General features: G+C 35.7%; 1 protein-coding gene across 1 annotated transcript in view; it reads right to left on the bottom strand.

Annotated features, from left to right (window-relative positions):
• LOC126457994 (uncharacterized) overlaps positions 1–15,207 on the bottom strand; it is a 375,721-nt gene that overhangs the window by 37,824 nt on the left and 322,690 nt on the right. Inside the window, exons 20-24 of the mRNA XM_050094761.1 lie at positions 13,079–13,333; positions 9,073–9,245; positions 8,164–8,317; positions 3,735–3,996; positions 2,147–2,293 (exon numbers count right to left, since the gene is read on the bottom strand). Coding sequence (XP_049950718.1) covers positions 2,147–2,293; positions 3,735–3,996; positions 8,164–8,317; positions 9,073–9,245; positions 13,079–13,333 — 991 coding nt within the window. The remainder of the gene's footprint in view (positions 1–2,146; positions 2,294–3,734; positions 3,997–8,163; positions 8,318–9,072; positions 9,246–13,078; positions 13,334–15,207) is intronic.

The following is a 15,207-nucleotide window of genomic DNA, read 5'->3' on the forward strand; positions in this document are numbered from 1 at the left end:
GCACATACTTCTTTAGTGTAGGCATGTGACATTTTGTCAGTGCTCACACAAACACATACACTGGGTCATTTCCTGTTATTTGAAGCTTTCCTTGCATTTGAGAGTTTGTAAGAAAGGAAGATTATGGTTTAATGTCACTTCAATGATAAGATCATGACATACAAATGAAAGAAGTATCATGAGGAATGGTAACACATTATGGTACATAGGATGTGTCAGTAACACATTATGGTACATAGGATGTGTCAAGCAGCACTCAGAAACGGGGGAGGGGGGGGGGGATACACGCAGTTGAATGCTGTAGGCGAAAGCTGTTTGTCTCTCCTACTCGATTTCTTTTTTTTATACGGTCAGCGGCTATGAAATAAGTAGAACCAGGAATCTCACAAAAAAAGTCTGACATTATATGCCCTTATGAAATGAAATTATCATGGGGCATTATTGGCTGGGAGATCCCAGCCAGGGTTGTTTGGCCACCTGGTGCAAGTCTTTCTTCTTGACACCAAGTTGGTGACTTGTGCATTGATGCAGATGATACAAAATGATTAGAACAAAACACACATACACACACATGGTCCCTGAATGAAGAATATCTCTGACCTGGCTGGGAATCGAACCTGGGACCCCCGCAAAGCAGAAGCAACAATGGTAACCACAGGACCTTCAGCTGTATAAGAGACTTATAAACCTAAGATGAGCAATAAAAAAGATTATTAATATTAATTTAATGTGCCTTGTCCTTACAGTTGTTTATTCTCTGATCGAGGTATCTAGAAAACTAATTTGTTGAAGAGGCCTATATTCACCATGGACTGCCCAGCTTACATCTGCAGCTACCCAACTGCCAAAGGACAATGTACTAGTTACAGGCAATGACTGTAAGGATATGCACTCAGCACCAAAGTACCGTAGAAGATACTGTTATCCATTGTCACTGCAGATTATTAAGTAAATATTGTAAAGAAGAAACAAAAATGAGTGGACTACTGTAGTTGAGTCTTCATAAATTGATCCTTGACAGCTGCAGTGAGCTAGGCATGGCAGCCTCGTGCACCTACCTCAACCAATGAGGTAACCTGATTTTGTACACATCTCTATGGCAACGCCTCAGTGCTGTCACAGCTCTGTAGACGGCTACTATACTGCCTGTAGCTGTTAGCGCTTCACATTTAAAAGCTGGCAACAGAGCTGAGAGCTGTCAGCAAACTTCTTACGCTGTCTCAACTATAGTTAAATTTTTTTATCCCTCCTTCCCCGCCTCAGACTAGATTTGTTCAAATTAGTTAAGCAGCTTTTCTTATAACAGATGCTGGGTCAGAAACATTTTTTGGAGAATTCACTGATTTAGAACTGCAGTCTATTGCAGAGAGAGAATAAAGAGGAGAGGAGCAAAGTGATGAGATACTAGATAGAAATATTGGCTCTTGAAAATAACTTAACACAATGGAAAATTAAACCAATACAGCACATACATTAGATTTGTTTTCAGCATCGAAGAGGGCTCGCTACGAGGAATTTTTTCAAAGATAATGCCACTGCAGTATAACAGTACAGAAAGAAGCACATATATACTTGTCCTTTAAACATGCATACTTTTGAAATATTTTCTTTCTACCCAATGAAAAAAAAAATTTCTCAAAGGAAATCATTAGCAGTACTGAAACTAATATGTCAAGTTGCATTTACAAGGATCTTGTCACTGCTGGACTCATATGCAAATAGATGTGCCCTTCAATAAGATTTACAGTTATATTTGGTTAGTATATGACAGTTTAGTAGAGAAATAAGAACAGAATAATATAAATGGAATGATAATAGTTATATCAGATACAATTTCTGCATATTGCACATGGGATTCAATTCTATTCATTCGAAGAATGCAGAAATTACTCACCTTCATTCTAATGGAAAAGCAGAATAGTAACAGTCTGCAATAACTAAAATATTTCTTGCCTAATTCCAAATTCCTGTAGTTCTCATGCCAGGAGCTACAGATAACAATGTGTGAATGTATCAATAAATGACTAGTTTCATACAAATATAGAAACTAAGTGTTTCCACATTTCAGAGTCTGTAAAGCTAATAAAAATGTGTTATAAACTCAATTGATTATATCTTAAAGAAATTTCGTATCAGATTTACTCACAAAAATGAGCTTGGCTGATCAAATGCAGATCGCTGCATTTCACCTGGGTGATCCAAGTTATCACATAAAATTTTAGATAATGTGATCTTTCGAATCTGAGCCAGCTGTGCTTCTGTGAATTTCAAAACTGGGTCATCATTTTCATACCTGAAATTTGCAAGATATAGTGGTTGACTCTTCAACTATAATATTACATATTAATTATTACTACATACACTTATATCTCTTGCTAAAGAAATTAAATGCAAAGCATCACACACAAATATTTTACAGGGGCAGGTCTCACGAACCTCAGGATGAGAGGGACTCACCATGTCATCACTTCAAAAACTTATTACCTTGTACTCTTTGACCATCTCTAATGACCTTGTTGCTGACAGGATATTAAACACTAATCTTCCTTCCTTCTTTTCCTCTTTGATGAAGGAACTAACAGTTCAGGTCTTTCACCCCTCTGGTTTAAATCTGACATGCAGTATTCTATGTAATGATGATCCTTTGACTGCAGTTGTTTATACCAAGCTGCAATACATTAGACTAATCATCTAGAGGTTACAATTAGGGAATGATAAATCACCTTCGTAAATCACCTATTAAGTGTATTAGACACTTGATGCACTGTCGCTTGCACAAAAATCAAGAACTTCACTTTTTATGACAAATGTTGACATCAGCTGCAAAGGATTATTTTAAATTTATGATGCCAGACCAGTCTCAGGCCACATATCACCAAGTGCGAGTATGTGGCCCAACACTAGCTGGCATAATAAATTTAAAATATATCCTACACAGCCAATGTTGACATTTTAATTACAAAAAATGGAGTTTGTGAGATTTTTATATTGTTGATGGTGCTTAATGATGTGTATCAGGTTTTTTTTAGTTCTGATCTATCTACTCCATGCTACTGTTTTCATAAACTGTGAACTGGAATGAGTTCCAATTTATCTAACATCACACACACATCTGCCAAAGGAATCTCCCATCATATATACCTTATATACTTATTTGTCAATGCTCAAGTCAACTTGCTTATCTGTTCCATATTTGTGAAAGTATGAGTGTCATCTACTTACTAAGCTACAATTTCTGGAAAGGATTGTATAGTGGAGTAATCATTACTAAGCTCTTATGGTGTTGAAGAGAGGATGAAGAATCAATAATCTATTTGGTGCAGTAAAATTTTTAAATATCCAATTACTGAATATGTTCTGAAAAATTACAGCAGTGACTTTAATTAGCTTAATTATTCTTTTCTTATTCTCACTTTTCTTTGAGAATTTTATTTTCATACTCTTTTCTAATTGCTTACTTCTCTCTTTGCGTCTTTTCAGTATCTTCCTGTGCTCATCCATGCATACATGATAGGAAGAAGTTCCCAATTACCAATCACTGTTATTGAAACAGCTAAAGCAGTGCTTCTCCAGCTCATGAATAACATAATTACCCCTAACATAGTGTTACATAGAACAGCACACAAAAGTATACCTCAGATTGTCTAAGACAGTAATTATGCCATATGTTCAAACTCAAACAATAGTTTCAGGATAAGTAAGACACACATATAAGAAATCTTTGTTTTTCTTACCAGAATCTATCACACTTTCGCAACTGTCGGAACTGAATCCCAATAATGCAAGCAAAAGTTGGTCCCACTAATCCTCCTTGCACGGGTCTTTCACTCATTCCTCCAGGGAAGAGATCTATATCATCTACTGTAGGATACAAGCGTTTCAATCTGGTAATAACTTCAGCTGGGATTTCCCTTGAAAGATCCTCAAAACTAGAAGCTCTTTTTAAATTACACAGTGCACGGTAGTCATTGTATGGGCGTATAGCGTGGTCACGACCTGAAAAGATGAAATTTTTTGAGTCTTTTTCTATTTCTCTATTGGTTATTAAAATAATTCTGATTTTTCACTCTCTCTCTCTCTCTCTCTCTCTCTCTCTCTCTCTCTCTCTTACACACACTCTCTCTGCCTTTTTGTTCCAGTGTTCAAAACAGTTGATTAAATCTACTTATCTGAAAATAAAAAGTAAATAGGCACAACTTATTTATGTTAGATGACTTGGTATAAATAAGCAAGAGTTTATTTGAAACCATAGTATCAAAATAAAAGACAAAGATGACTTGCTCCACTTATATTTCTACTATTATCTACATGTTAGATTATAACAAATACAGCACTGGTCTTACTGAGATCTCAATAACTGTGGGGAGGCAATGAATAATCATTAGTTGGTAAACTGAGCCTGTTTTGCACTGTGGCTTCTAACATTGCCAGAAGCAAATGCTTAGGAATGGTAGGCTGGAGGTCATGTAGGTTTTAGGAGAGACTGTTTGACAGAGAAACCTTCTCAGCTGGATGGGAATAAGTTGGCACCATGCTCTGCACATCATATTCATGATAAATATTATGATGCGGAATGTGTCAGCTGGCTACATGTGGGCCATATACAGGTTTTTAATTGACTAATAGCTTCTGTTCTAGAAATTCTGCATGGCAGGCTGTTATAGTGTTGTCCCAAAGGGGAGGGGGCCACTGGGTACCCATCGGCTCGTCCATGACCAAAAGTATATCGTGTAGATTACCTGCCAGGCAGCCCAACTGCACGCATGTTGGCCACCCCTGCCCACGCACACTTGGCCAGTGCAGTACGATCACATACACTATGATTCAGCTGCCCGACTGCCTGCATCCCCTCAGGGGGCTCAGAGCTCTTTTATGGGTACTTGTGTGGCACGCACAGGACCTTGAGATATTGTAGGTTCTCTTCTCTCCCGGAATGCAATTCTTTCCCCATAACCTGTCCTTCCCATCGTAGCTCCTCCCCCTCCTGCCACCCCTCTTTCTCCCTCGGTGTTTCCCTCAGGTCTGCTACACCTTTACAGTCTTGTCTTGTGCTTCCATTCTCCCTTTTTTTCTGGCCTTTTCTGGTCCCCCTTGTGGTTTGACCTCCCTTTCTAAATTAATTCCAAAGTGTCAGTCACTTGGGGAAGAACTATCCCCTTAATGTCTTGGGTCTGGGTTCTCTATCCCTCTTCCTTTCCTGTCCTAGCCTCCCCTGCTCCCACTAGGTCACCAGCATGGTGGCCAGTCAGTCTGATGGAGCTGTTATGTACCCATCTGGCTGAGCCTCCTAACAACACAAGGGACCACACTTCTGGTACCTGACCTATCACTGCCTTGTGTATGCCTAGGACTTGTTGCTCCTTTCTGGGGCATCAGAACCCCCAACAATGACTGCTGTGCCAGTTGGCCCTTGCCGTGGTTGACAGATGCCCATGGGATGAGCTCCTAATTGGAGTGGGTGGTAGCGGGCACTTCGCACATGAAGCGCGTAAAGTTCCACAATTTCAAATAAAATATTGATACCTTCTACATTTTATACAAAGTAATGTATGAGCTAAAATCAACCATACACAAATTGATGCAGCACAATAACTATGATGAATAATGAAAAGAAATTCAGTCTTTTATTGGGCAAAGAGGTCAGACGGTAAGATGTGAAAAAATCAAATTTTCAAATTTTTTCACTGAATAGTGAACCTTAAAATCCTATGATAAGTATTTCACAGTGGCTGTAATGCCATCTCTCATCATAGGTAGCAGCATCAGGAGAGCAGTACAGCAACAACTAAGCCACAGTCAGCACAGAATGCACAGACCATGTCACGAAAATGTACCTCACTCTTACATGTTCATTGAATTGCTGTAATCTAAAGGCAAACATACTATTGATTCAAATGCCTATGTAGTGCAGAAAAAGTGTAAATCTGATTAGTAAAGATACCCCACAAACAGCTACCTGAATATTCTGTGGGTAGTTAGTAATTTATTATTCAGTTAGTTTTTGTAAATAAATCTCAACTAGTAAAAGCAATCTGATGAAACTATATGGTTGCAGAGACCTTTTCAAATCTCAGACATATATCATTTGAGTTTTGGGTGAATACCAAGTGGGCTGAGGCATGAAATGGAATTTGCATTGAGGAGGGAGGCAGGCTAGGGTAGTCCATGCAGTTGTGCAAAGCCACTGTGCCAGGGTGGTTTAGTAGTTGCACATCTGCCCAGTGAGCAGGAGACCTGGGTTCAAATCCTGGCCTTGGTACAAATTTTCATTCATAGCTTCAGTCTGCATAAACACATCATAAAAGTAATTCTGTTTATGCAACCTTAACTGTGAAAATAGCTTCAAAATGTAAACTTATTAGAGAGGTTGTATGTACAAGCTACATAATGGACCAATTCTCTGTTATTTTGTAAGAGTTGTATGATGTCTGAATATGTCTCATAAACAATTTTCTTTCCGGGACCACTATTGTTGTCAGATTTTTTACTATCAAATTTCTGTTAATTCAGTCAACTGAGAAAGAAATTTTATTCCGAAGCAAACAATACACACAATGCTGCTACCAAAAGAGAATGTCCATCAAGAAGTCTGATACACTCACGTAGAAATGTACCAATATTGTTGTGAATAACTGCATTTTCTTAAAAAATTTAATGTACAATTAATCATACTTTTTTCTTCTGCAAAAAAACTATAAAATAAGTTTATTTTCTGTCATTTCCATCATACTGTATGCTTGTTGCTACATTTGTTACAATCAGAAATTATGGATAACTATGTGAAAGATCACCTATGTTAAAGTACTTATTTTTATCTAGCACTATCAGAAATATCACTCCCTCAAATATCATAGCCATCCTTTATTGCTTGGTATGTGACTGTTGAATATTACGTTGACATCAAGGTCATTAAAGGCTGGAGCATGAGCTTATCTGGACAAGAATGAGAAGTACATTGGCTCTGCTCTTCTGAAAGAAACCACCAGAAATGATGTAAGAAACAATGGGTAGACTTAACTGGTGGTGCAATAGTTAACTGACAGACTCTTACTCAGGAGGAATAGGGATTAAATCTTCATCCAGTGATTCTGATTTTCATTTTCTAAGGTTTCCTCAATCATTACGGACTGTGGATGTCAAGATAGTGCCTTAAACTAGCCATATCTTTATTCCATTCTCCTTTGCTGTCACTCAGTTTCTATGAAGGTAGACGAGACCTTCCTTCTGTTCTGATTTTAAGTCATTTGTCTTAAAAGCTATGGAGACGCACTGTAAGAATCAATTTTTTTATAACAGGGTTAATTGACAGCATTTCCCTTTTGTTGAAGTATGTGTTATTTAGTTTTATTTTTTATTAATAAATCATTAATTAAAACTGGATGTTATAAATCATAACAAGTGAAAGATGTGACAGTTAAGTCTTTGAAAATGAGTAAGGATGAAATATACATAGTAAAATAAAATATGAAAGGTTCACATGTATAACAAGATGTCATGAAGGTATAATAATGCACTGAAAATAAGCCGACTCTAACCACTATTCTTTGCACATATCTCTGAATAGTCTTCTGTTATCTTCACTACCTCCGTAGATCCTATACATCACTTCAGTCCTTTTACTTTCATGGGTCATGTCATGAAGATAAGCTCCATTGTGTGATTTTTCCATGTGTTCTCTCATGAAAACCTATCCCAATGAATTTGTGGTGATCAGAGCAAGCTTAGAGGTAACTTACAATACCTTGCTATGCAACGCATAGCCCTGAGCCTGGTAACTGCTTAATCAAATTCACATTTTGGATTATAGTGGCACATCTGCCCAGTGAGCAGGAGACCTAAGAGATTAGATGGGTATTGGCCATATGGAACAGGCTCGGGTTCTCACTACTCATCAGACCTTAAGTTCTCAACCTACACTAACTGTTCCTGTTGTTAATAGGTTCATCGTCACTTTTCAATATCTGCAATCTCCTTTTTCAAAACCTTTTGACAACTATTATTTCACTCACTTCCTTGTTTTGCCTTCCAATAAAACAATAAACAACACAGAAAATCTATAACTCTTGTATGATAATTCCAGTATGAAAATTGGAAACACAACATGTACAAATTCCATGCTACATATTATTTTATAACTATAAATTTTATAATCAGAATTATTACCTCTTTGTATATTGAGTGCTATAAGATCAACCCCTGAGAATGGGATATGCCTATCCTCAAACAGGTGGTTTGTGATTTCTCCTGTCATAAACTGGTCCAGATTTTCCATAGGTGTTGATGCAAGGCCTCTTATGATTTCATCAATGATGTTAGCCTGAAATCAATGCAGTATCACAGACACTGTTACTGCTGGAGTAATGTGAGACTTAAAATAACTCAGTTACCTTATTCTTGGTGCTAGGAGATATTGATAACTTCAATGCAACTGCTGATTACTGAAGTACATGCCACAAATACACGTATGATCACAACAATTACTGTTTATTACAAAGATGGATACATAGTAAAAATGGAAAACTAAATAATTGTGTGTGCAACAATCAACTTAAGCTTCTCAGAAATAGACTGTATATGTTATTAACTAATTTGATGTTTATCCCATTGAAAGAAAAAATCATTTATGAAAACTGTGATTACTACCATACCTTATCTGATTTAATTTCTTTTTTCAAAACTGAAACATCTTTTCATTTTAATAATTACATTACCAGAGCAGAAATAAAATAACAATTGTAAGAACTCACATAATTCCACTCATTTATCTGAAATACTGTCTCCTTCTTTTGAATCATTAAGTTTTTGCAGGTGTTTAACCTAACCACTTATTTTACTACTTCCTTTTTAAATGTTTAATTTTCCAAACAGCTCAGTCCCTCATGTATTATTAAGTGTTTTTTTTAAGCTGTCTGGCTTTAACAGAGATTAAAGAACTGCATAGCCGTAATTAGCTGTAATTATCTTCCATTAGATTCCATATAGAATTCCATGTAGGAAATAATGTAAAAAAATCTACTGCTTATTATAATGGAATCTGAATTTGTTTCCATTCTCTAACATTGTGATACATACCTGGTAAATCATGTCAGGATTGAAAAAGCCATTTCGTAACAATATAGGAGGATCAATTGCCTGGTAATTTGGCCCAAATCGAGGAATATGTGGCCGTAAAAGACTGTGCCCAATTCGAAAAGCTGCAGTGGCAAACTCATTAACTATGCTTGGATTACAAGAAGCACTATATCCTGAAAATATATGATGTAACAATAAGAGAGGCAGATTTTTGACAGTTTATCTATGAACACACACTGTCCTACATTTATGTACAAATAATTTATTTTTGATCAATGATAAAATATTTCAGGTTATGTACTAAACTACTTGCATCAGTACACAAATGTCTGTGTTTGAAAAAATAGCCAGTATCAAAGTATTGTGGCACAAAAGAAGAGGATCATAGGTCAGAAACCATTGATACAGCCTAAATAATGGTTATCCCTCAAACATATATGACACATTCATCTATTACAACAATACTTTTGATAATTCCAGTTATTTAAGAATAAGTGTTTTATTGTGGATATTTTGAAATACATTAACTGAATAGAATGAGTAAGGAAGGATTTGCAACAAAGGCATCTCAGGAATTTGTAATGGAATTGAAGAAATATCGATACAAGTAATACTGTTAGTCGACTATTACAGATGTAGTTGTACCAGTTGTGTAATGAGCTGTATGACAGATTTCATTAAACAGAAATTAATTACAAACTTATTGAAAAGTTGCAGCTAGACATAAATTTTTGATGGACATATGTGGTTATTATAACAATCATTCGATGTCATCAATCACAACATCTTGCTTCAGAAACTTGAATCTATAGGTATTAGGGGCCCGGCCTAGGAATGGATAAAATCATATATCCAAAACAGAGAGCAATTAGTTGAGCTTACTATCCAAGAAGGGAACAAGAGAAAGTCCTACTGCTCAGAAAAGCAGAGCATCAAGTATGGTGTACCACAAGGCTCCATTCTAGGACCAGTACTGTTTCTACTCTTTGTAAATGACTTGAAACCGACTAGCCCATGCATAATTACATACAATTTGCAGATGACACAAATGTGATGATAAAAGGAAGGACCAAAGAAAAATTACTACAAGAGATTAAAAATTGTACCACCCACATTACAGACTGGTTTCCTGGAAACAGCTTAGTAACAAACACAGACAAAACAGTTACAATGCATATACACACAGTGCAAAATAAATGTCCACTAGCACCAGACATAAGACTTGTTTACTAGAACCTTCGAAAATGTAAGCTCTACAAAATATCTTGGGATATGGATACAAGAAGATCTAAGATGGGTCCAACATACAAAATACATTAGAAATAAATTAAATACCATTTACTATACTATCAAAATTCTTTCTGATTGCACATCAAAAGAGACACTAAAAGATATATACTTCACCCAGGCAGAATCCTTACTGCATACAGCATAATCTTTTGGGGAAAAGCATCTGCTAGCAAAAGTTGTTTTATATGCCAAAAGAGAATTGTAAGAGCCATAGAAAATGCTGCATCAAGAACCTCAAGCAAGCCCTTTTTCAAGAAACTACATAATCTTCCACTACCATGTCTGTACATTTTACAAGTAATCATATTTGTAAGGAAAATCTTAGAAAATAGCAACAATCTTGTGTCAACTAACAAGAGTATCCACCTGTATAACACAAGGAGAAAGCAGGACATACATGTTCAACATGCATACACAACACTAAAACAGAATGGACCACTGCGAACAGGAAACAAGACTATACAATAAGCTACCTGCAAACATTAAAACAATAAAAGACACTTCAAAATTTAAAACAGCTGTCCATAAATATTTATTGCAAAAATGTTACTATAGTATAGATGAATATCTTGAAAGATAAAAATTTATTGCCAAGGTTAAATATAATGTATGGAAGCTGAACTTTCAGTTGTGATAATATTAAGCCTAAATCGATGTAAATATTCTTGTATGATTTAAAAACATGTATTGTAAATCACAATGACTTGTCCAATATCATATTGTATACCTTGTACAACAAATGATCAAAAGGACCAATAAAAATGTAATGTAGTCTTTCATTCGAGGAGGCTGTTACGTGCAATCATTGGCAACTGTTGCTCCCTTGACATTTTTCCAGAACATTGTGCAATATTATTGTCTCAAAGGTATTTCTTCAATGCTAGCTCAGTCATCTGAACATGGAGCTTTTAACAGAACAGGCTGGGATGGTCCTACTTGTTCTTAAACTAGTCCTGATGTTACTGTTTCTCTACAGAAAATACGGTGAACATTAATAAAAAAAGACTCTTTATACACCTTCAGATTTGTGTCTGTGATTAAAGTTGAATTTTTTTAACCAAACTTTTACAGATGAAGTAGTGAACATAAGATTTAGATACTGCAGTCATTGTGCAATTAATTTTTTGGTTGTTATTTGATTCTCCAATTATTCTTGCCATACATGGTGAGAAAAAATTGTGATAACTATTATATCAGCCAAACCCTTCACTCTCTTAAAGTAAAGTTTAAGGAGCATTTACACCCATGTAACAAAACTGCCTCTGGGTTACACTTAGCAGAAACCGGCCATACTATTTGGAGCATTGAAAATAGTATGCGTATCCTCCACACAGTACAAAAAGGCCATCCTTCCAATTTACTAGAAGAACTTGTAATTTATAAAGCCAAAATGCAGGATCTAGCATCAGTGCTTAATGGGCAGCTTGACTTTATACCCAATGCTCACTTTGCTTTATTTTATAATGTTTTACATTAATTAATGAATGCCTCTTGTATATGTATCTTGCCCTGTTGTTACATGCATCATATATTTACTTACGTTGTTTATTTTACTCTCACATCTGATCAACCTTCCCTGTTTATTAATGTATTTTATCAACAAAATAATCTTATTAAGTATTATTTTATTATACTTTTCTCGGAAAAGCAACTCGCACCATACGTGAGACCCTTTGGCAGTTATGTTCCTCCAACTTCCTGCCTGCACTGAATGCTGGTGCCCATGTCAACAGATATTGCTCATTACTTACTTTAGTATTTTGTTCTCTTCCTTTTCATTTCTTTTCCTACTTATTATATCAACTTTATATATTTTTTATTAGCTCCATAAGCTTGTTCTTGTGTATGTTGTTATTTCTTATCTGCAATGACCACAAGAGCATCTCCGAATCATATATTATCACTTAACCATTTCCTTTTCTCAATTTTAAATTTAATTTTATTCATGATTAAAATTTTTTGCATTTTACCACTGTAATAACTCATACATTTGGCATGCACATTACCAACTTTACCCATTGTACTCTTCATTTACTGCATTCTGTACAATTTTATAATTAACAAATATTTATAGATTTACAGTATCGACATCTATTAAGCTTATGGGACAAACAAATGTTGGACAGTATGATTCCTTCGGCACTATGGACTAGTAACACTATATTTTGAATATGTGTGATGATGCTATGCTGATTTTGTTATGATGCCACTATGGCTTTATTATATTAGGGCATGTTATAAAACAGGTCTAAGGACCGAACATGTTGTGATCGTTGATGGAAGTCCAAATTCTATATTTTTGGAATTATGCTTTTAATATGTGATCATGTCACAGTTTTGGAAATTGAGCAAGGATGTATGAAACGGAAATAACAAATCACCAGACTGGGAGAAGACAGAAGAGTTAAACAAGTGCCAACAGAAAATGGAGATGCAGACTGATTGAGAGATAAATGGCTACAAAGAAGACAGAGTAGACTTTAGGCTCACTCTATTAAGTGTAGAAACAGAAACACAGACACTCAGCAGAAAATTACCAATATTACATTCCTCTATTAATGTGCCGTAATTTAAGAGAAATTTATATTCATAGTAACTAGGTTCATTACTCTATCACTATTCTGTATCAAAAGTGTCTCTTTCGGTCAGTATTAAGAACTAGAGAAATCAGTCAGTTACTTTTAAATATACACTATAGATATATAGAAAACCTCACCTTTATAGAATCCCTGAGGCTGCAGTTTTAGTTCATATAGGTTCACAGCACTCCATCCTAACAGTCTTGGAAGAAATTCATTGTAGGTTATGTGCTGCAAAGCTGCTGTGAGGATTCGTCTGCCATGCTGGTATAGACGTTCATCATCCCAATGTGGATTCACGGCAGAAAGTGCCCTGGCTATGCTGTTGTGCTCTCTCATGAATATTGTGTGAATAGCTGTTAAAGCTGGCTGTTCGCTGGCACGTCCATCACCTTCAGGAGAGTATTTTTTATTATTTCTCAAAGTTATATTATGATATGCATCTCATAATGAAGTTGATAAATAACAGTTTGACAGATAATGTTTTAGTGACTGGCCTCTGTTTATTAACAATGACATCATTACTCACTTAATTTCTTTTGCAGACTTCACACCGGAGAAGCTGTATAAGTCTGTATACCCATAGCTACAGCACTCCCATTTACTTAAAGAGAAAAGGCATCTTGATGAGAACAGAATATGGGACATTTGTAGAGTATGTGTCGCACTTAGAAGTACGATTCTCTTCTATCTTGAGAGCTTTTCATAGCAAAGGGTGGAACAGCACATTCAAAGTTTTGTGTTGGCATCTGAATACTGACTGACTGACTGCAGAAATAAAATTATTATGAGCAAGTCATTGAATTGGCATCAAACTGAGAAAGAAAAACCTCATGGCAAGCTAGCAACCAAATACGGGATGCTCTTCTGCTTTGGAAACAGAAATACATGATAAAGATACGAACATGGAGTAACAGGGGCAATATGAAATAACAAATTTAATTAACAAAACAAAACTTAAAGACTATGCTGCAGACTTATTGTCAGAATTGAGGAGCATTTTCTCAAGAGTCAATAAATGCAAAAAGAAAGTAAATGTTTGAGGTAACACATTATTTAAATGTCATACCAAAACAGTAATTCCATAAACAAGATAATTTAATATTAAACTGCTTGTGTAGGCACAATTCTGATTACGTGTTTCAATTCCTAAATTTTCATTGTTTATATGAGAGTAGAAGGACGCTAGCCCCCCCCCCCCCCCCCCCCAAGTCTATAAATGCAAAGACTGTAGTTAAAAGTTTTGTTAATATATACACTGAAAGTGATTTTTTTCTGTTTCTTTTTTATCTTTAACATTACTTATAAAGAAAGCTACTTTATTGTTCATTTTGCATAGAAATACAATAATGTACTACAATATAACACTTTACTTGCATACTTTTCCATAAATGTTTGATATGCAGAACTGCAAAATAGTAAAAAGTGTTACTGAACCACAACACAAAATACTCGCTACAACAATATTAAGTTGGAAATCTACTGATCACTTTCAACAATGTTTCTTTTGCTCCTTCTGGTACACTAAAATGAGGCATAAATTTTACAGAATCCTATTTCTTTTCTTTGTTGACCACGTTCTCTTTTTCCAATGTGGCTGTTTGCTTCAGTTCCTGACTGCAGTTTGGAGATTTCTGTACCTTAACCTATACAGGACCTCCTTTATAAGTGTCATAGACTACCAACAATACCCTATTCATAGACTCTTCATAAGCCGTCACTCACTGATTAGTTATTTTGAAAGTCATCTTAGTCTGTAGAGCTTTTAGTGCACTGAACTTGAGCTCCTTTGCTTCCCAATCTTTATTTAATATATCGCTGATGCCATGTTGTTCCAGCACTTTGCAGCATTCAGGTGGTAAAAGAAAATTTTCCTTTTTCCATTGTATCAAACACTGTCAAGAGGCATATAGCTGTGTCCACAAACAAGGGAATTATGTGCCAGCTTATTAAAATTTCTGCTTTCTTCCATGAAGGCCATTAGTGTGCACTCATTACTGTATTTTTATTTTGACCGGTACAGGAGTCAGTGCATAAATGAATTTCATATGGACCATTTTGTTTGGGAGATCTCAAGATTCCTGAGAAATCGTTCAAATCCTTCTGTTTCGAGCCAAGTATAAAAATCAATCCTTTCATCTGTGCTTGTAAATGAATCATAATGCACAAATTGTACAGCCAAACATGTTTTGAATAGAACATTTCACCTATGGAGAGCTTTAGTATTGGCTGATTCTCTTGTATATCAACATATACTTTAAAGATA

The sequence above is a fragment of the Schistocerca serialis genome, chromosome 2, assembly GCF_023864345.2.
Source record: "Schistocerca serialis cubense isolate TAMUIC-IGC-003099 chromosome 2, iqSchSeri2.2, whole genome shotgun sequence".
NCBI classification, from domain to species: domain Eukaryota; kingdom Metazoa; phylum Arthropoda; class Insecta; order Orthoptera; family Acrididae; genus Schistocerca; species Schistocerca serialis.